The sequence below is a fragment of the Sinocyclocheilus anshuiensis genome, unplaced genomic scaffold (assembly GCF_001515605.1).
Source record: "Sinocyclocheilus anshuiensis isolate Anshui unplaced genomic scaffold, SAMN03320099.WGS_v1.1 scaffold1260, whole genome shotgun sequence".
In the NCBI taxonomy this organism is placed as follows: Eukaryota; Metazoa; Chordata; class Actinopteri; order Cypriniformes; family Cyprinidae; genus Sinocyclocheilus; species Sinocyclocheilus anshuiensis.
Genome location: NW_015546079.1, coordinates 4,304 through 26,913, shown reverse-complemented (window position 1 = coordinate 26,913; position 22,610 = coordinate 4,304). Strand labels below are relative to the sequence as shown.

At 36.4% G+C, this 22,610-nt stretch overlaps 3 protein-coding genes across 6 annotated transcripts in view; 2 read left to right on the top strand and 1 right to left on the bottom strand.

The window, feature by feature from the left end:
* LOC107699931 (intermediate filament family orphan 1-like) overlaps positions 1–2,744 on the top strand; it is a 17,531-nt gene extending 14,787 nt beyond the window's left edge. The window contains exons 7-9 of the mRNA XM_016501381.1: positions 58–147; positions 593–723; positions 984–2,744. Coding sequence (XP_016356867.1) covers positions 58–147; positions 593–723; positions 984–1,068 — 306 coding nt within the window. The 3' untranslated portion in view covers positions 1,069–2,744. The remainder of the gene's footprint in view (positions 1–57; positions 148–592; positions 724–983) is intronic.
* Positions 2,745–5,917: 3,173 nt separating this feature from the next.
* On the top strand, positions 5,918–15,370 carry LOC107699929 (uncharacterized). 2 transcript variants are annotated; one of them, XM_016501377.1, is made up of 9 exons: positions 5,918–6,046; positions 6,460–6,528; positions 6,753–6,804; positions 9,678–9,785; positions 9,898–10,113; positions 11,831–11,950; positions 12,046–12,077; positions 12,159–12,318; positions 14,319–15,370. In XM_016501377.1, exons 1-9 carry the CDS (start codon positions 6,017–6,019, stop codon positions 14,564–14,566), a joined length of 1,035 nt encoding a protein of 344 aa, XP_016356863.1. In that variant the 5' UTR covers positions 5,918–6,016; the 3' UTR covers positions 14,567–15,370. The 2 variants fall into 2 exon arrangements, with proteins under 2 accessions (XP_016356863.1, XP_016356862.1); XM_016501376.1 differs by having other exon boundaries at positions 12,046–12,318.
* Positions 15,371–15,683: 313 nt separating this feature from the next.
* Positions 15,684–20,471, bottom strand: LOC107699930 (tumor necrosis factor receptor superfamily member 5). Of its 3 annotated transcripts, XM_016501380.1 has the most exons (6): positions 20,408–20,471; positions 19,306–19,433; positions 18,561–18,695; positions 17,263–17,424; positions 16,968–17,090; positions 15,684–16,090 (listed from the first exon to the last, which is right to left on the bottom strand). In XM_016501380.1, exons 2-6 carry the CDS (start codon positions 19,427–19,429, stop codon positions 15,975–15,977), a joined length of 660 nt encoding a protein of 219 aa, XP_016356866.1. In that variant the 5' UTR covers positions 19,430–19,433; positions 20,408–20,471; the 3' UTR covers positions 15,684–15,974. The 3 variants fall into 3 exon arrangements, with proteins under 3 accessions (XP_016356866.1, XP_016356864.1, XP_016356865.1); XM_016501378.1 differs by lacking the exon at positions 20,408–20,471 and having other exon boundaries at positions 19,306–19,623; XM_016501379.1 differs by lacking the exon at positions 20,408–20,471 and having other exon boundaries at positions 16,968–17,008; positions 19,306–19,623.
* Between the last annotated feature and the right edge of the window lie 2,139 nt (positions 20,472–22,610).

Below are 22,610 nucleotides of genomic sequence, written 5' to 3'. Positions count from 1 at the left end.
TCTCTCTCTCTCTCTCTCTCTCTCTCTCTTTCTCTCTCTCTCTATCTGTCTGAGCAGGATGAGTGCTTGGAAAAGGTGATTAAGGACACGGAATGTCTTTTTAAGAACAGGGAGAAGGAATATCAGGAGACTATAGACCAGATAGAGGTGAGAAGTTTACATTAACCAGCATTTTACTTTACATTCATGCCTTATTCATTCTGATGATTCTGATTGGTCAATTTAAATATTATGTTAAGCAAGATAATCTACAGTCAGCTGATCATTATCACAAAATAAACCCTTCTGAGGTTTCGGAAAAACACCCTGACAGGATTCGGCCGTATACATCGAGGCAGTCTCGTTTTAGAAAAGCAACCATTATATTGCAAAGTAAGAAAGAAATGACAAAACATTCAGTATAACAGACAATTTTATTAACATTGAAAGAATTAAAGATGCAGCTACAGTAGTAAATCATATATTTTACAAGTACATATTATTGTACTGCTCTTTTCTTTTCATTCTAACTGGCTGCTAAGTGCAAAGTGAATAAATGTACACATAAATGTAAATATAGAAGCCCAGTCTTATGCAGTCTGTTCCTCTGTAGTTGGACCTGGCCACAGCAAAGTCAGACATGAACCGTCATCTTCATGGGTACATGGAGATGTGCAGTATGAAGAGAGGACTGGATGTGCAGATGGAAACCTGCAGGAGACTCATCACTCAGACTGGAAACAAGTATGCAAATATCCACAAAGATTTATGGGCTTTTGACACTTTAACTTGGTTATTCTGAAACCTGCAGGAGACTCATCACTCAGACTGGAAACAAGTATGCAAATATCCACAAAGATTTATGGGCTTTTGACACTTTAACTTGGTTAAAAGATAACCCTGCGTTATCTGGTTGCACACTGTTCATACCGTATCCTGATTTTGAGATTTCACACTGTACCTTTATAAACCACAGATTTTTCTTTTCTTTTCTCACCATACAGTAAATCCACTTCTCCTGTACCTGGAGGTGGTACAGATGCAAACGGAGAAACAGAGAGAGATAAAACCGAGGAAGGAGGAAGATAATGATGCCATCAGATCTGAAGGAGGTGTTTGCAAGAAGAATAAAAAGTGCCCCTCATCTCTTCATGGCACCCATCATCAGCCCTTCTCATGTTTTTGCAGTCTGTCCAGTCACTGCCTCTAGTGGTGGTAAATGGAATTACATTGTGTGTGCTCCGTGCTCTAAAGTGAACATGTACTGCGACATTTTCCCCATGTTGGTTGTGCAGAGCAGCTTGACTGTTTTCACAATTACATAAAAAGATGAGAGTCCTGATAACGTTGTTTGCGTTTATCTGATTTCACCGAGCCCATCCACCGGCTGGTATCGATCATGTTTTCCGATCTGATCCCCGAAGGTCTGAGTCATCATATTTTCAGCACTGAATACAATCACTTTTGTTTTCGTATTTCTGGCAGAGAATCATTGACGGTGTTTTTGCAAAGTTTCCATTTCCTAGAGACTCCGAGGGGACATTTGCTCACTTCTCATTGTCGCATGTAACGTTACGTGCCGCTGTAAGCCGTGGGTCAGTAGGTGTGTTGTGCTTCCTGTCTGAGCTGTTGTAAATACTCGGCTGTTAATGCAAGTGAAGGGTGGAGGTAACTGTAGCCTGCACGTCCCCCATCTCTGTGCTCAAATTCACACGGAATATATGACATTTCATGCTACTGGTATTGTGCTGATGCCAGGCTGCTTCAGAATAATGAACTCTTTGACTTCCTCTATTGCGGTTGGAAAACATGAGTGATGGGTGAGGTCAGATGAGTGAGATTTGAGGATGTTATGGCTCAGAGTAGATCAGAGCATTACGAATGTCAAACTTTAAGTTGTTTCCTTTTTACTTTTCCCCTCATTTTTCGTCTTTGAAATTAGTGATATTGAGTCTTTTTCTCTGCCGGTGGAGATACATTTCAGAAAATTACATTTCATGAAAATGCTGTATATGTAACGCTGCTGTAGATGTGAGACCTGCTTCAGTCCATAAATATCTAGTATTTCAAAGGTCTTTCTATTTTGGATAGTAAAATCCTTCCAGTATAGTTCTGCCATTTTTCCGTTTCGTATCCTCTTAGCTAAGACCTTGCTGGTGCCTCTGATGGCTGAGGTTGATGCAAAGATCTGTCTGTTTGTCTGACCAGTTGTTTTCATTGGGAACAGTCTTGTAGTCCAGACTAAGGTGATAAGGTGATGTGAGTGAAGTCCTTTAGAGCAAATAATTTTCATAATAGTGGTGTCCTTGATCCTTGGGAGTTTTTGAGAGCATCCTATCTTGTTACAGTGGATAGGTCCTTTAGAAAGTGAGATCCTGATAGGTTAAACTCACTAATGAATGATCTTACTAAAAACCCCATGAAATGTTTGACAAACTAAATTTTCCTTTCTATGCACTTTTAACAGCAGGACCTTATGGAAATCCTTTTCTGCCTGAGAGTTTAAAAAAACATCATTGTGACTTTGTTTCTTGTAATCGTGAGTTAATATCTCAAAGTTGCAACTTTATTTCACATAATGGCAGGGTTATATCTCACAACTGCGACTTTGTTTCTCTTAATTACAACTTGATGTCTCACAGTTGTGACTTTATTTCACATAATTGCAGCCCTATATCTTACATTTGCAGCTTTATGTCTCACAACTGCAACTTTCTTTTTCATAATTGTGAGTTTATATCTCACAATTGTGGCTTTGTTTCTCACAATTGCCACTTTTTGGAATTGTGACTTAATATCTCACAATTACGACACTGTTTCGTTCCATTTTTACATATCTCACAGTTTGGACTTTGTTTCTTGTAATTGCGACTTTATGTTTAATGACATTGTTTCTTGGAATTTTGACTTCATATCTCACAATTACGACATTTTTTTTCTTTCGATTTTGACATCTCACAGTTTTGACTTTTTTTTTTTGTCATTTCAACTTTCTGTCTCACAATTACGACTTCATTTCTAGTCATTTTCTAGTGACATATCATCATTTGATATTGTTTCTCATGATTTTGTCTTTATCTCTCACAATTGTGGCTTTGTTTTTCATAATTGTGATTTCATGTCTCATAATTACAACTTTGTTCCTCATAATTGCGACTTTATATTTTTTTGGCGTTGTTTTTTGTAATTTTGACTTAATATCTGACAATTGCGACTTTATTTCAAGTAATTGCAACTTTATATTTTAATACATTGTTTGTCAGAATTGTGACTAAATCTTACAACTGCAACTTTGTTTTTTTTTATATTTGTGAATTTCTTTATTTTTACTCTGAGGTGGAAATGGGGAATATTTGGAGATTGATTTTTGTATGCATCCTGCAAATTAAGATTTGTTGAACTATTGCTTAATATTGAGTGTGAGATCTCGATGGGTTTGATCTATTGGATTAGACCCACTGGAGATCTAACAACCCCATGAAATATTTCAATGAACACATTTTCTTTTCTATCCACCTAAAAGGGTGAGATCCCAATGGGTTAGATTCACTGGAGAATGATCTTCCAGTCATTTTCTTGAGCAATATATTATGCAAATTAATGTGTAATCTGATTCTAGGCTTAAGTTCTCAAGAACCTCACATGATTTGTAATAATCAGCTCTTCTTTTGGCAGAACACTCTCTAATTTTAATCAAACGCCCACAGTGACTAATACAGTAGTTCCAGAAGAAACCGACTTCTTGTAGGCTTTGTTGGTCATTCATATCTGTCGTCAAATAGGTAGTCTGCGTGTAAACCACAGCTTGAATTCAAGAATAGAGACTAAAACTCTTTGACAGAGACATTTCGAGTGCCAAATGTGAAATAAGACATTCAGGAAAGATACTTCACACAGTGAAAATGAAAACCTCGTGCTTTTGAAAACATGGTGCTGTACGTCCAGCATGTAAATTTCTGCTGTAGAAAAACAAAGAGTGAAGACTTTAATAAACATATTACAGTACATATCACTTTCTATGCTGAGCCAGAACAGAATTTAATCATTTGAACTATGTTATGTACAATCCTCAGGTTGTTTTTCTTTTTATCTTGTTCTATTTTTTGCATACTGACTGATGAACAACACTGTGCGTCTGCCTTAGGTTTTTCCCTTACCACTGTGAAGTTCTGATGGGGTTTTGCAGATTTATTGTGATTTTATTTCTATCAACAAGTTATTTCATTTAAAAAATGATGTTCCATGGGTACCAATTAAACAGTATGTAAAAAAAAAATCTTTGTTTGATTAAAAAAAAGCCCAGCCCAGAAAAATAAAAGGATGAGCTTGATTAATTAAAATGTTACAATTTGATTTTGAGGACTAAATATTGCTTATCATATTTTTTGTGGCACTTCTGCTGCCAATAAGAAGCACTGTAAACAACTGAGTCATTGTTCATTCACAGAATTTTTTTATTATTATTTTTATTTTAGTTCATTTTTTTTATATTGTTTCGCAGCACTGTGCTGAACTATGTGTGTACGACTATGTATGCATGTGTATATGTATGGAGTGAGCACTCCTGGTTTCTGCAATGAGTAACTGGTTATTTTCTACAGCAAGTTACTTATTGTTTGTTGCAATAAGACCTTAAAACAAAAGTCTTTTATGAGAATTCTGTTAACAATTCAATAACCACAAATCCGGTCTTGTATGAAAAGGATCAGTCAGGAAAATTACTCATTGGAACTGACTGAATTTTCCTTAAAAGTCTTTTGGATATTTCAAATTTGCAGCGGCTACAAACAATGTGTAAATTCCACGCAATACCTTCACCAAAATAATAACAGAATTTGAAAAAAAAAAAGCAAAAGCAAAAGTGCTTACAAAGAATGGCAATAACTGTATGAATGCAACGATACTGTAACCTAGAAGAGACAAAGGGAGAGTTGTGTACGCTCCAATGCTGGCTATGCAAGCAAGTCCTGAACCTTAACAAGAGAATTACAACATTTGAAATGATTTCATTCATAGCATCTCCGTGTCATTCTGTAATATCTCACAGGAATGAATCTTGTTTCTACTGTGGAATTGTAGGGATGTTTCTGTTTTAGGGACCTCCAAGGGTTCTCTTTAAATTTGCACATGTGCCATGTTTTGCTCCAAGGACCCACCCGAGTGTCTAAGGGGAGGAAAAGGCCCCTGACTGCAGCAATGGCACATGCGTATTTTGATTTAAAGAGTAACAGGACTATATGTATATATAAATATGTATGTATGTAACCCAAAGCAGAACAGGAATTGCTCGCTTCACTGCAAGTGTACAGAAAGACTGGAGCTTTAAAAATATTTCAGAATAAAGGTTACTGCTGAACACACACATTGCAAGGAGTGGAGTTTTTGTGTCATGATGTGTGTTTTTTTTCTTTTTCATTCTATAGGTCATTTTTTCCTTTAAGTATCTGTTGTTCTGTCAGACTGTTACGCACTTGTTTACTTAATAAGGTAACACTGGAAAAAAGGGCCAAAAGAAATGGCATTTTAGATCAAAGCCACAGACATTTTTTTGTGAGTTGACCTTTTGTCTTTATCTGCTTCATGACGGTGGTTTTAGGTCTGGGAACGTAACCCTAAAAAGGTGATTGTTGGATATAAAACTATTCAGTTTTATGTCCATCAAACTCCTTTTTAGTGTATACATGTTTGCAAGCATATGAATGTGTTCATATGTGTATATTTTTATGAGGCATCCCAAAACTACTCCATTTAGAAATACACTCACATTCTGAATGTATCTTGCTTTAATCAAACCAGTAATAATGAAACGCCAATGAAACGGTGACAGCACAGTGAAGCTATTGCTTCTCTCTCTCTCTCTCTCTCTCTCTCTCTCTCTCTCTCTTTCTCCACAACAGTAAGCAGGTGAAGGGCAGTGTGAGAAAGAGAGGGAGGGGAATGACAGGAAGACACAGCAGGTGAGGAAACAATGAGATGAAATGATCAGAACAGAAAACAGACTGGCAGAAGACACAGAAAAAGAGTTTGAAAGCATTTGATGACATTTTGGATTTCAACTAATTGTGAGGTACCGACTATTTTCACTTATATTGCAGTTATTGTTAGGTTCTTTTTTTTCTCCACTTGCTTCATTTTTCAAAAATGTAGGTCTTTCTTCTAAGATTTTGACTAGACTTTAAAAATGACTTAAAATAATCAAAACGAGCCAGTCACATGCTTATTTGCTATTGCATCAGATTCACAAATCTACTTCCCCAATGTTTTTTTTTTTTTTTGCAAACTCAGCTGTTGAATAATGCAATATATTATTTTAATAGTCATGAACATGTGAACATCGAAGTGAAACTTGTGCTAAATCACACTTCTTTATTCGAAAGTTTGATTGTGTTTGTTCATATGTTCTCCAATGACTGATGGAGGGTGTGTGATATTTTGTCTGTGTGGATCACTTCGTGTCTGATAAAGTTGTATCGTTTACAGATGCTTGTGACAGTGATATCTGTAGCCATGGTGATGCTGACAGGTCACCTGATATATGGGCTCCCCATGGTAAATTATGTTATAATATGTACGGTATATATTGTTAACAAGACGCTTTGATGTGAAGACTTGTAGTATGCTGCATGCTCTGTGTTCACATTAATCAGTTGATCTGAATTGTGAACCGAATTAGCGCAGAACCGTACTTCAGTGTGCATTTAAAAGACACTGTGTTACTCTATTGGATGCATCCAAAACAAATTATCTTGTGTGTTGTCGTTTGTTTTGAGCAGGACGGAAAAATGAGAAATTCCAGAGCCCTTTCAGAAGAGTTGTGTGATGCAGGTGAGAAAGCATTTCGGGGCGATATTTCTCAAAGTCTCTTGTATCTAGCATCACTTTCTCTGAATTCTTTCCCTGTTTTTGCGGAGTGCGTGAGCGTACCTTTCTGTCACAACACTTCCCAGTATTACATATGTGGTCTGAGCAAGAAATTGCCCAGGACATCAATGGTTTATTAGGTTTTTCTTAATCGTTCTTTCTTCTTCCTTTCCCTCTCTTTCTTTCTCTCTCGTGATGGGAAATGGTATGTTCTGACACAGAAGCATAAACCACTTCCTTCATTAGAATGCCACTGCCTGTTTGAGCTACTTTGTAACGTCCTGTTTTTGATGCTATTTCTCATCTCTCCCCTTAAGAGACCTCAGTCAGCAAGTCTGAGTCTGTGCATAAAAGTGTGTGTGCACGTACGTGAGTGTGTCTGTGTGCGAGCACCCACATCCGCCTTTAAAAATTCAGTTTGTGCCCTTTGAGCTGAACGTCTTTGCACAGTCAAATACAAATTTAGTTATTACACCTTTAAATATGTTACGATAGTCATTTTAGTATCTATGCTGTGCAATAGGTTAATTAAATTTTTCAAAGATACTAAAGGGACATGATGAAGGTAAAAAAAAAAAAAAGATTTTGATTTGCACTCCCCTGAGAAACTTTTGCGTTCACTTGCAAAACTTTTGTTATGGAAATTATTTGAGGTGGGAGGGAAAAGTAAGCTATTTCCTGTGAATGCACAAGACCGATTTATTAGCCACTAAATTATTCTAGGTAAATAACTAGAAGAATAATGATGTGCAGTAAACTGTAAAACTATTTGCATTACAACTTTGTGTGCTTATGATTATGATTATAAAATATATAAGGGTCCAAGCACAATAGAGGTACAATGAGAAGCTAAATTTCAAGGCAGCAAGCATCACACCAACTGCAGAAATTAGTAATTAAAGACATTTGTAGATGATATTAAGCAAAATGGTTGAAAAATCATAAATAGAATCACTTATCTAATGTAACATAATTGCTTAAATTCTACTGTTAGTGTTATCTGTATGCACCAAGGGTCTGAGAGTAACGCAATTTCAATTCTCTGTGTGTATGTGCTGTACATGTGGAAGAATTGACAATAAAGCAGACTTGACTTGACTTATTATGTTTGATTAATAGGTGGCGTTGACACCAAATTGATGTGGTGTAGCTATGAGGTGACAATGACACAAAGTTTGGTGTCAATATGTCAAAGCTGCAGACATACAGCCTCAGATGCATGCCATCAAATTCATTTGATGTGGTATATGAAAACCGTTCTATCAACACGAAACCCATAACTTTGTGCCAGCATAGTCTGAAGATGAACGGTCTAGGATAAGTAGGTTTTCAAATAAAATCAAAATGGCGGACAGAAAGTTACAACTGGTATATAGGCCTTTTGCCTATACCAAGTTTGTAACATTTGTAAAATATAGCATTTTCGTCAAATTCATATTCTTGTTATTCGAGAACGGTTTGACTAATCAACTTTGCATAACCTTTTGTTGGCATGGTCTGAAAATGGTTCAATTGTCATGAAAATTTGAGCAACAGTCTAGGAGTAGTTGGTTTTTTGGAAAATTCAAAATGGCGGAAAAATGTTCACGATGGAAAAACGTGTGCAACTTTAGACAGTTGGTGGCGCTAGAAGCATTGAGTTAAAACCTCCAAATTTGCTGTGATTAATATCCAGATTGTTCTCTATCAGTGTGCCAAATTTAATAACTTTCCCTATGGGCTGCTAAGCATAACAGACTGCTTTTTTTTTTCAATTTTTACACAGCTAACATAACTAGCGGCTGAGACCCAAAGCTTTGTACATGCATGTTAAAAATGGCTGCACCTACTTTTACGTTAAAGTGCGTATGTAATAAAAGCACATCTCACCAAACCATACTAACAGGTGGCAGTAATTCACACAAATGGTCTCAAGTTTTTAAAATTCCAGGTATACAGTGCATGATTTTAGGCCCAATTTTAATTTTTTTTTCTGGAGATTGGCCCAAAATCTGAGGCAAATCGGTGCTTGTTCATAGTGTGAATGATCAAAAACGTGATCTGAGATAAGTGCCGATGCCCAAGAACTATTTAGCAGGCCAAATATATGGACCTGTCTGGGACTCAGAGGGTGCTTCTCATTTCTTATTTCTTCATCCTCATTTACTTTCATAATTTCCTTTCCTTGCATCTTAGCTCCACCCCCTTAGGATGCGAGGGAAGGATACACCTGTGTATCCTCACTCATAACTCCTCGGGAAGCTTCCTCACTCCTCGTTCCTCGCGTTGCAATTAGTGAATTGGGATGTCCTTCAAGATGGCTGAGTTCAATCGGTTTCCGGGTCACATACAGACAATGAGAGAACAAGATACAGGGCAAGGGAAATCAGGGGGAGGAGTCGTAGTCTTGCGTCATTCCCTGTATGACTTTTTGTACACAAGACAGAGTTGTCGGGATTCTTCCTAGTGAAATATCGTATAATATGTGACCCCCAGTTGCTGATCCATTGTGCAAACCACAGCAACTTTATGATACCCAAAACAGTCATGTAGTATGAAAGAAACAGCGATCCGATTGGCCACGGCGTCATAGATTCACGGCATTCACACAAATGAGAGATGTACTGTAATGGCTAAGGACATCCTTAGACCAACAAGTGAATGGCCTCTGTCTACCTGACAAAGTCGACTGACTCTAAGATGTAGTGGTGTGAACTATAGTCCAGTGATAGACTTAAAGTCACTAACATCTTTCTTGTTAGTTTGAATTCATTTGACCTTACTGTCCTTTTTTTGTCCTCTGCATTTCCACTTCCTCTTTTTCCACTCTGTCTTCCTGACTGTTCATCATCTCTTAGGATATTACAAGTCTGTCACTGGGTGTCTTCAGTGCGACCCCGGTTTCTTCACCAGTCAGAAAAACAGAGAAGACAGATGCTACCGCTGCTTCCAGAACTGCTTACCTGGTATGAAGCTCGTTACACCTAATTAACCCACAACAGTATAAACAGGATGAAGTGAGAATAGAAACAGGAAGTATGGCAAAACGTTTTGAAAACAAATGTGTGTGTGTGTTAGAATTCAACATGACGGTGGTGGTGGCGTGTACGATAACATCAGATGTGGAGTGTCGCTGTCGGGAGGGTTACACTTGTACCGCGATCGATCAATACACAGGCCAATGTCACATTTGTGCTCCTGTCTCCACCCCAGTCCCGTCCTCCACCTATGCTGACGTCCCTTCATCCACTACATCCACCACTTCATCCACAGAGACAGCTGAGATCGGGCTGGGTAAGCATTGTTGTTTTCATGTACATAATGTGTGTGCACTCGTATTCTAAGTAGTATTTTGGATTTACTACCATCTAAGGAAGGGTAGTATGCTTGAAGCAAGGTTGGATTATGGACTGGGCCAATGGGAATGTTTCCCAGAGCCTCAGATTAACAGGGGCTTCCAAAGTATCAGTCCCCATGGCCAAAAACATGAGAGCCTGACTGCAAGGGCCCCCATGCCTGTCATCTCGACTCGGCCCTCGACTATTATTTTTTACACATATTATCTAATATTACCAAAACACGTTTGTATATCGTTGTTTTAATCAAATCATCCGTCCCGTCCTCCACCTATGCTGACGTCCCTTCATCCACTACATCCACCACTTCATCCACAGAGACAGCTGAGATCGGGCTGGGTAAGCATTGTTGTTTTCATGTACATAATGTGTGTGCACTCGTATTCTAAGTAGTATTTTGGATTTACTACCATCTAAGGAAGGGTAGTATGCTTGAAGCAAGGTTGGATTATGGACTGGGCCAATGGGAATGTTTCCCAGAGCCTCAGATTAACAGGGGCTTCCAAAGTATCAGTCCCCATGGCCAAAAACATGAGAGCCTGACTGCAAGGGCCCCCATGCCTGTCATCTCGACTCGGCCCTCGACTATTATTTTTTACACATATTATCTAATATTACCAAAACACGTTTGTATATCTTTGTTTTAATCAAATCATCCTTGTTGCTTAAAGGGGTCCTATTATGCTTTTTCACTTTTTCAACTTTAGTTAGTGTGTGATGTTGCTGTTTGAGAATAAAAAAAGATTTGCAAAGTTTTTTTTTTTTTTTTAAGTATTGCCCTGCATGACATCATATAGGGTGAATTTCCTTGTATGGGCGCTTCTCCCGGAAGAGTGCGAAAATCAACATTGTCACCAAAGAAGTGAGTATTGTTGTTGCCGCCGCCATGTCGTGAAGGCGCTGTGTGTTTTTCGTTGTGAAAGCGAAACTACTTTTTGGTTTGGCCTTCCAAAAGAGGACAATATCGCTTCATCATGCCTGGAGCTGATCCGTGCTGGTAAATAATGTTCTTTTTAACAGCATCATATGACCCCTTTAAGGAAACTATTTATGTCGATGTCACAGCTTGCAGACGGTCACTATACAAAAGCTTTGCATGCTTGTGGCTCTTTAGCTCCGCCCACGGCACGCCTCCAGGAGCTCGACTGTTTTCAGAGGGAAGCGTAAAACTGTATCTGTATTTCATAAATCTGATCAGACTAAATACTTTTTTGGAGATACGAAGGATGCAATACTACTCTATAGGTACTCGAGATTAACATGAGATTGGCAGAAACTGTGTGTTATGTCCCCTTTAACAGAAAACACTTTTCAAGAACTACAACAAATGTCGTACAATAAAACATGACAGAAGTATTTTGAGCTTGTGTTAACCACAAACCTTATTTCAGGAATCAACAACCCATTCGAGTGCTGCACAAATCAGTCAAAAAAGGCACTTCAGTCTTGATATTCATTAGATATTTAATTGCGGACATTTATTTTTTGTTTTACATAACTCTTGCTATTACCAGATATAACCTTTTTAGAGCACTGTTCCTTAAAGAGCGCTTTCCCATATAGGAAATTCCTATAGGACATTCATCTCACCTATTCAACTCTTCATCTCAACATAAATAGTTATGCTAATTTACATCCTTGTATTTATTTTACAGGTGACAATAGTGTTGTGGTGTTGGTTTTATGTGGGTTCATTTCTGTAATGTTATCTGTCATCATCCTCATGCTGTTCCTCCGGCTCTGCAGGAAGAAAGAGAAGGAATGTTTTAAGCATTGTGAGTAACACAATACACACATGAACGCAAACACATTTTTTCTCAGAGGTTTTGTGGGTTAATCTTACCTCTCACTGGTCTCTTCTCTTCATTAGTTGTCAGGCAGTGCTCGTTGGGTGATATGGAGGTGAGTAAAGAGTTAATGCACATTTCTGTAGTATGTGAGCATGTCATGAATCATCTGACTCACAGTCCTTCTTTTCTTCAGGTGGACAGTGAGACTACACCTCCTACCAGCCAACCAAATGAGCAGCCCCATGCCCAGGAGATGCTGTCACATGGCAGCACACCCACCAATCACAACACAAACTGCTCATTTCATCAGCCAATCAGCTCAGAGCAGGCTGTGCCTCCAGCTGGCAATTTAGGTACTATAAAGAGCTGCTTTTTGTGATTTTCTTATTTTATTAAAATAATTATGAAGCTCATTTATCCAGATCTATTAATTTGTTTAAAAATATGACCTAAATATACATCTTTATGGCATGAAGTGAGGGGCATAAACAAAAAAAAATGTGAATGAATAAATAAATAAATAAACATTAAAATAATGCAATTCTTGAAAAGCAAAAGTTTTATCAAGTAGTTTGGCGTAATCTTTAATTATTATTTATTAACAAATCTGCTTCACTGCTTATTAATATTTTAAAAAAATATTTGATTTGACTGTGAAATCATGTCATGTGGCCAAACCAATATACATAAACATGCAGTAAAAAACAAAACAGGAAATTATATCATTGAGAGCACTACTGCAGACCCTTATGGTCAATAAATTGCTTAAAATATCACATACATTTAATTTTGAATTTATTGAAAGGATAGCCCCTTGAGATGTAACATCTCATTTTCAAGGGGGTCCTATAAACACAAAAACAAAATATGACAGCATAAACAAAACAACCATACAAAACATGAACACACCCAAATATAATTGACCATATGTATATTCATGTATGTATAAAACTAAATGTATAACATACTTTTGACTTGATGGTTACGCAGTTACACCAGATGACATTTGTATGAATTATTAATAATACAATAATAAATGAAATAGTATATAAGAATTAAATAACCAGACATATAATCATTGAAATAATAATTAAATATCATTGAGAGGACTACTGCAGACCCTCATGGTCAATAAATTGCTTAAAATATCACATACATTTAATTTTGAATTTATTGAAAGGATAGCCCTTTGAGATGTTACATCTCATTTTCAAGGGGGTCCTATAAACACAAAAACAAAATATGACAGCATAAACAAAACAACCATACAAAACATGAACACACCCAAATATAATTGACCATATGTATATTCATGTATGTATAAAACTAAATGTATAACATACTTTTGACTTGATGGTTACGCAGTTACACCAGATGACATTTGTATGAATTATTAATAATACAATAATAAATGAAATAGTATATAAGAATTAAATAACCAGACATATAATCATTGAAATAATAATTAAAAAATATTATTATAATGTGCGTGTGTGTGTGTGTATATACTGTACATACATACATTTTATATATAAATACAATATATATATATGTCCCCATAGAAGCCTGTTTCCGCAACTGAATAAAAAAAGGGTAATTGTGAGTTATGTTTTTTCTCACAATTGTGAAGTTTATATCTCAAAAAAAATAAATGAAATAGTATATAAGAATTAAATAACCAGACATATAATCATTGAAATAATAATTAAAAAATATTATTATAATGTGCGTGTGTGTGTGTACTGTACATACATACATTTTATATATAAATACAATATATATATATGTCCCCATAGAAGCCTGTTTCCGCAACTGAATAAAAAAAGGGTAATTGTGAGTTGTTTTTTCTCACAATTGTGAAGTTTATATCTCAAAAATTTTTTTCTCAGAATTGCATGATATAAACTCGAAGTTCTGACTTTTTTCTCAGAATTGACTTATAAACTTGCAATTGTGAGAAAAAAGTCAGAATTGCGAGATATAAATTTGCAATTGTAAGAAAATAAACAAAATAAAAAGTAGTTTTTTTTCTTCCTCAGAATTGGACTTTATAACTCTTAATAAGTTAAAATCTCAGAATTGTGTGATATAAACTTGCTGTGAGAAAAAAGTCCAAATTGCGAGTTTATATGACGCAATTCTGAGAAAAAAGTCAGAAATTTGAGTTGTAAACTCGCAATTGTGACAAAAAAAAGTTGGAATTGTGAGATAAAAAGTCGCAATTACCTTGTTTTATTTTTTATTCAGTGGCCAAAACGGGCTTCAATACATGACACCCCCCACATAAAAAAAAACAAAAAAACAAGCAAACGTTCAAATAGTATGAAAATTCAACATTCTCACTTTCTCGTAGGCCCTCTTCACATCTACGGTCCCCAGACAGTTTTTGTTAGTTTGCTCAATCAATTTGGATGGAATGGCGGCGAGAAAAAAGCACACGAACTCCAAGAAGAATCACTAAACAACACCAACGTGTCCTACCCTCAGTCTCCCCCCGTCCATCTGTCTGAGGAGGAAAGGAGCAGAGAGAACGATTTTATCTTCTTCCCATCTCAGGAGCAAGGTAAAGAGTGCCACATATCTAAAGAAGAGGTGCTGTGAGGGATGATGGAATACTTGTGTCCGTTCTTCTTCCGTGCTGTTCAGCTGCTGCGTGGTTTGTTTTAACTGATGCTTCGTGAGTACCCAGTATTAAAACTCTAACCCTGGCAGGGGATTTCATCTAGAGAGCAACAGGCTGCGTTAGGGGAAGACCTGGGTGTTTGACTAACAGTATGGACGACATAAGTGTTGCGTATGAGCTTGACAGTTCATGCCAGCTTGGCAGTATTACCCATAATGTACGTTTACGCGGAAACACTGATTCTAAACCATCAGAACGGCAGCGGGATGCTGATGTTGACTGCATGAAGAGTCGACACCAAAGGCTCATGATGGTTGACTGACCCTCAGGAACAGTGTTTGAAAGCAAAGAGCAGCTCTAAAACCCTCAGAAGACCAAAGATTCACATATGTTGAGATATTTATTTTATGTAAAGTTTATATTCGTCACAAAACATTTTTATTTATTTGTAACTCTTATTAATTATATTACAGTTGTTAAAAACAAAAACTTTTTTTGTTCTCATGCAGTTTATCAGTGTTCGATCGTGTTAAGTCCCTGGTTAATGTTGTCAGTGTTCTTCCTCTTTTCTTTGGTTTTTATGCGACAGACATGATGGATTATGCCATCAAAAAGCCCTGACATTTTGATGGTGGTCTGGAAATGTCAACGTTGTTTCTTCATTCAGAAGTCAATAAGCAATGGCTTCATCATATATTATGTTTTATATTCACTGTAATACACATTTTTTATGCTTGATATTAAGTGTAAAGTGCAATAAAATCAATAAAGGTTTATTTTTTTGGTATGTTGCACTGAGTACCTAATTAATTTCACTGCAAGATAGCAAATACAAATACAACTACAATTCCGTTTTCTATTTTATGGTAGCTGACACAAAATATAATCTTGTAACTGACATGCTATATTCCCATAACATATTTAAAATGTTTTGTTCATTCTGTTATCATTTTATACATACAGCTTCTATAACTTCCTAATGTTTTGAGACATATTTTTACAGTTATTACAAAATAGTGAAAAACTTCAACTTTACCTTATACATTCGTATACATTTGAACATAAAATCTTGATTTTAAAAAGTCCATGGGCTTGTTGTGCAAAAACTACTCGATTATAAATACAAACACGCGTGCAGAGAATAAAACCTTCATTTGTTGAAAAAGATTAGCTCTTATGTTGTATGTTGAGTGTCTCCTTATGTGCAGTGGCAACTCAAACCTCTCTCTATCTCAGCATTTCTCAGGATGGCCAGTCATTCTCACAGATCCTTCATATGGGCCACCTGAGTGCAGATTTTCTCTTGCGTAAATGGCAGCAGCAGGTTTGTATTAGAGTGAATACTCAATCCATAGACGCATCAGCGGTCTTCTTCCTGCTCTTTTCTCAGACATCCTCCAGTTTTTCAGTCTTTCCACACACCTCCTGCACTGGCATTGGTACCTCCTCTTCCTCTGTGCACTGACTGGATCCAAAGATGCTCTTGTCGGAGGGGCAGAGACCTGATGACCCAGTACAATACACATTATTAAAAGCTTATTCCTGTTATGCAGTACAATTTCATGCCATGTGGGTGAAATATTAAACTCACAATTTTAAAATATGGAAATCACATTAATTAGTTTCCTTATCATAATATTATAATTAAGTGACTATAGAGGTGCATTAAAATGAATAATTTCACTAAATTTTAAGTGGATTAAGTGATTATTTTATTATCTCCTTGGGTGTTCTGTACTTCGAAAATGTCTAGCTTTAATATTGTTTTGATCAATTAAAACAATATTGTTCTAATTGATAACAAATGTATAGGTTTTTCCTGTTATCATTATTGCTTTCCAATCCTTTTAATTATTATATTATATTATATTATATTATATTACTAGATATACAGGCTATAGGCAGGGAAACACTCAAAACAATTGTTCAGTCCATCATATAGTATATTATATTATATTATATTATATTATATTATATTATATTATATTATATTATATTATATTATATTATATTATATTATATTATATTATATTATATTATATTATATTATATTATATTATATTATATTATATTATATTATATTTTATATTATTAAGGAAATTATTGGGGTTAAATCAGATTTTAATATTAAAGTTTACATTTAATTTAATTCAGTTAAAAAGTGTCTGAGCTTGCAGTGTCAGTTTAATTCATTCAAAAAGTACTGCAAAACAGGAATGACCAAAACACAACTTAAACTAACGTACTAGATTCTAGATATACTAAAACTCATGCAATGGAGTGTCAGTATATCAAGCACTCATGCAGGTGTATAAAGAGCAGTTCCAAGGTTTTCTTTGTGAATTAAAACATTGATGTGTTGTTTACAGTGGCACTGACCGATTGATGTTGACATGATCCATCCACATGGTCGTGCATGTCTGCTGATGAGAAGGAAACAGGTGAGCAGAGCGCACACACACACACACGCAAAACACAGACTCACCGAGATCCACACATTATCTGGAAGAGGTTGATAGAAAGGGAGCAAATGGATGGGGAAAAGGAGAGAGAAAGAGTAAACAGGTCAATAGAGAATACACCTGATATACTCTGTGTGTGTGATAGTCTGTTTGCCTTCAACAGTGACTATTTTAACAGACTGACAACAGCGTGTCAGGGTTCAGGCACTCACCATGGGTGGGCGGTATTGTTTTAGTAGAAGGAGTAGAAGTAGTAACAGTAGTTGTCTGAATTTTCTCACACGTCTGGCATTTGCTGTCACTGCATCTGTAGCCCTCCTCACATGTACACACTGCATCACTTGTCGCCGTACAGTCCTTCATATTCTTCATATCTGCCAAATTAAAAGAGTGAAAGGGGTTATGTATATCAGTGTTTCTTCAACTGTGACACTCCCTTAATTCACACTTATCAAACTCACTAGTTCATTTCATTTTTCCCCTTAACGTCCATTTAAAAATAGAATTTTTAAAGAGACCGCAGAGGCATTTATAATGTTACAAAAGACTTCAATTTCAAATAAATGCTGACCATCTTACAACAAAAAGAAAAAGCTGAAATCTCCTCATCTGAGTATATGAATAAACCCTCTAGGACACAAAGGTGCCTGCACTCATATGTGAACACAGTCATTTCAACAAGACACAAGTGTCAAAATAAAACAGCAAGCTCAAAAACAGGTTTTTTTTTCTTTTCTGCTGACTCACAAATAACTCATGCCACCTCAGGATATTCAGTTTTCATTTCTGCTCATCTCTTTTCATCACAAGACTCCTTAGCCTGGTTATTTGACCATGGGCATCTACAATCTGAACTAAAGTATCATTTGGCACAAGTTTCAGAGAACATGTCTGACAATCTGCAAACATGCTGCATATTTACAAGGCTTTTTTTTTTTCAAGTTTAACCAGCAAGCCTATATTTGGTAAAATATTTTTTATGCTGGGCTTTTCAGCTAGTCCCAAAAACATTGGAGAACTAATACATGTTTGTTCAGTTACTTCAATATTAGTTTCTCTTATATTGCTTGCTGTATCTCCTTTTCTTCCCAAACGACCATTTTACAAGTATTTTGTTTCTACTTGTTGTCTAATTCAGTCTTTAGCAGGACATCTGCATATCAAAACATCTCAAGACATCTAAGTAGGCAGTTATTTCCGTTTCAAAGAATAAATTCCCCCACTCAGGTGCTTTTTTTTTTCCAGTGCTACACGTGTATTTTCAAGACTTGCTGTCCTATATCATGTTTGTTACTAGAGACGTTTTTCAGACCCCCACCTACCTCCATACTAAAAACCCACCCAAGATCTGCTGAAGGGGAAGCCCCTGCTTTGTTTTACTGTCATGTTTGGTATTTCTAGTTCATGACTTTTCATACTGATTCATCTAAAGATTCAGAACATAGCCGAACATATCATTCTAAGAACCTACAACCTGTTTTGTGATCATAAAGAAATTGAGTGGACATACGTTCCTTGGTGCACGTTGTGCAATGTTTGCACCAGTTGTTATTGACATTATATTCGTCCATGAAGAAGCCATTTCCACATGGGGAACACTGAGTGTCAGTCATTCCTACTCCGCATTTCTGTGTCATAAGCTGCCCTGTATAAACACACACAAAGACAGGGAAACATGCATGTAATGAGACATTAGTGTGGCAGAATCATGCTAACTGTACAGACAAAATGATGACATTCATGAACACGGTATTCAACGCTGACTGGTTTGAGAGTCTACCAGGTTAAGTTCAGGGAACAAGTCATCCTCATACGAGAAACTTGATGTGTCATTCTAAGACCTTAGGTAAATGTCATCAAACCAGACTATAGCTGAACCCTGAAATATTCTTACATAATGCAACCGGTTTTGATATGTCGAAAGATTACATCCTGACTTTTTCAATTGAAATACGCCTCAAAAAGCCCAACAAAGTTTAAGCAGTCTTGATTCAAACTGCACAAAATAGTCTGAAACCAATTCCATAATAATTTGGCTCTAAAACTAGATTCTTCATATTATAAAATCCATGATTTAGATTTTTGAACTTTGGCTCAAACTAATACAGACCTCTAAACTCAACTTCTTTTGCCTCAGTGCACTTTATGTTAATTATCTAATCTTAACTGAAGAACAGCTTAGTTCTTTTAACTCATCTTGAGTTCATCTCTGACTCAACTCTGCTCACAGTGATGAGGCAGCTGATTTCATTTACCTGGTTTACATTTTTTGCAGCACCGATTGTTTTTCAAGTACTCTGTTCTTTCATCGCACTGCTGTGACTGGACGAGAGGAAGGACATGTGATGAGAGCAGGAGGACACTGAGCAAGCCAAGCATCTTACTGGAAGAGAAAAAAGAAGCGCGTGAAGGTTCAGAATGACACATGACACCTGGAATGACTTTAAATGTGTTAGCAGAGAATGTAAAGAGTCATACAAATCATGAATATATTACTTGGCTGTAACTGGCCTTACTTCCTGTTAAATGTTTAATGCAATAATTACTGATAAATAACAGTTTTTATTTTTTTACATTTATATTAGGTTCACTTCCTTTATATTGATCTTTTGTCACAAATATGATCAATTACACACACACACACACACACACACACACATATATATATATATATATATATGTGTGTGTGTGTGTGTGTGTGTGTGTGTGTGTGTGAATAAACATTTAATAAACAATATTTAATAAACATACACACACAAACACACACACACACACACATACACACACACACATATATATATATATATACAGTATATATGTGTGTGTGTGTGTGAATAAACATTTAATAAACAATAAACTATATTTAATAAACACACACACACACACACACACACACACACATATATTACTTTTGATAAGTTGTATATTTAAAATCACTTTTATTCCAAAACAAATACAATTTTGTTGAAACAAACAATAAGTCAATAACCTTATTTTGCCATTTCTCATCTCTATACTCTGTACGAATAAGTGAATGAAATAAGACATTGTGTCAACGATTATACAATGATCTTTTGAGCATAGTTACAACAAACACCAGACAGATCCGGCCCCTCGCTTACTAAATTCAGCTTGACCTAGTTATGCGCGTTTTTGTAGTTGTCTGTAGTTGTTTTTCATTTTACCTTTTAGTTGACATTGATAAAAACATTTGTATCCTTGCAATAAGATCATTATAGCTTTGCTGCAACATCACATTGTACATCTCCATCAGTTTGCTATTTTTTACCATCCCTGTTAAATCACACATCCTTTAAATACGCACCAAGATAGTAAAGTCAGTGAGTGAAGTCTTACCTTGAAAGTGTGTACAAGACAGGAGACAGTGAGAAAAAGACGAGAGATGTGAGCTAGTCAGGCCCCTCTGAAACTTTGAAGATGAGGGGACAACTCTTCAGCATTAAATCTTTATCAGAAATGTCAGATGAGTCATATTTAAACTAACGTTCAACCAACGTTATAAATGACTCTACCTAGGACCCCCAATAGCAGCAGCATGTGCTTTCTGTTGATATTTCTCCTGCTCCTCTTTTTCCTCTACCCCAAACGTTCCATTAAAGGTTTTCTCTCTTGTTTTAACTTTTAACTAGTTCCAAAACAAACGCTCTGTTTCTCTCCATCTCCCTTTGAAACAAATGCATGCACACACAAACACTCTAGATGAAAAGGGTCTCATTCTGAGTAAAAGCATGAGTAAAAAAAAGACTAGCTCTTCAACAGCTACTCATTCTGAGATATGAGATTAGTAGTGAGGCCAGTGGTTGAATAACATCCAATCACATAGAATCCATGAAGCTCATCATTTCATCCTGAGTTTAGATTAAAACGTTGTACATTATGTCTGAGAGTTGCCATAACGGTTTCTATTTTGGGTTTATTTTCCAAAACATCTTTATCTACCTTCATCTAATCTTAATTTGCTAACTCTGTCTCCCTAACTGTTACTCACACTTATGAGCTGTCAACTCATTGGTTTTATTCAGTGGAACTGATACCACTATGAGAGAAAAGTCATGTCCTTCTTGTAGTTTGTAGATTATGCCACCGCAGCACACGTGCACACACACACAAGAGCAATTAGTGTTTACAGTAAAAGGAGGGCTCACCACAACATCGCTACAACTGCTAAGATATAAGAAATGTGACATCAGCTCCTGCAGATAACATCACCTGCTGACAGGCATGCAGCTTTACAGAACTCTAACCTTCAAGTAAAAATGTTTTCCCCTTATGAGTGAGACCCCTCTTCAAAAAAGGACCTATTAGATCAGTCTTAATTTCAATTCCGTCACAAACCTGTTACTGGTGTGGTGTGCTTTATGTGTTTCCTCCAAATATTTTCACACTTTCCTTTATAACTGACAGCTGAAATTGTGAACTGATGTTCTTTTATATTGACATTTTAGTAAACTTTAGTCATCTCTTGCAGAGAAACTACGTTCTTCTTTATACAGCAACATGTTATACAGAAACATCTTTTTTTCTTCAGAAGAAAATGACGGCTTGAGTTCAAGTTGCACTCTGAGTGCTCCAGAAGGAGATCTCTGGTCTGCAGCTATATGTAATTGGAGAATGCAAAAATTATGTTGTAATTATAAAATTAAAAAGCAATGTCTCATTTTTGCTCATTTTTGAACAGTTCCTGAATTTTTCATTCAGCAAAAAGTCACACATAATCATGACTTGTCATTGTTTACATTATTGATCATTTGAGTATTCATGCACATCCGTAGTAGTAATATACTGTATGTAGCTAGTGTTGCAATTCTCAATTAGCTACAACAATTATTTTGAGGCCAATAGATTCATTTAACATCCTACATTTGTTGATGGTGCCATGGTGTTGGGGGGGATAGGGGGTGCTCACTCTTGGCTGAATCTCTGCCAAGTTGATGTAGCATCTGCAGGGCCACGTCCATGGCCTTACTTACTGGGCCAACTAACTATAATCCTCCAAGAAGGTGTCTCCAATCAGATGGTGTCAACTTCTTCTGCTGCATTCTTGAAGTATGATTCTGTAAGATGGCTTCCATAGTCAAAAGAATGCAGCTGCTGACAGAATTCTCAGAGATAGAAATTGAACAAACAAAAAGAAAAGATTACAATGTTGAAGGCCTGTGAGGATAATCGCTTGACATGTTTGGCTAAAGCAGGAAATGAGGGTGTTACAGCAGGATCTTAAGTTTCTTTTGCTGCAATTTGCTTGTTGCAGTTTTCTGACCAGTAAGTTTGCATGATAGGACTAGGTGTTATGATCCCAATATTCAGCACCATTTAGCCGCACCATAGAACATTTTCTCCTTCGCTGTGAGCAGAACACAGCGAGACGCAGCAATTGTTACACTCTGATTTTGGTTCAGCAAGAATCCAGGATAATGGCCTAATCCATGTCCGTGGCTCTTGCCTCAATACCCAATAATCAGTCGTGAATTTACAATTGCTTTATGAGTGACTGGGGAACAATACGAAAAGGACTAGTATGGTAAGATGGATAGATGAA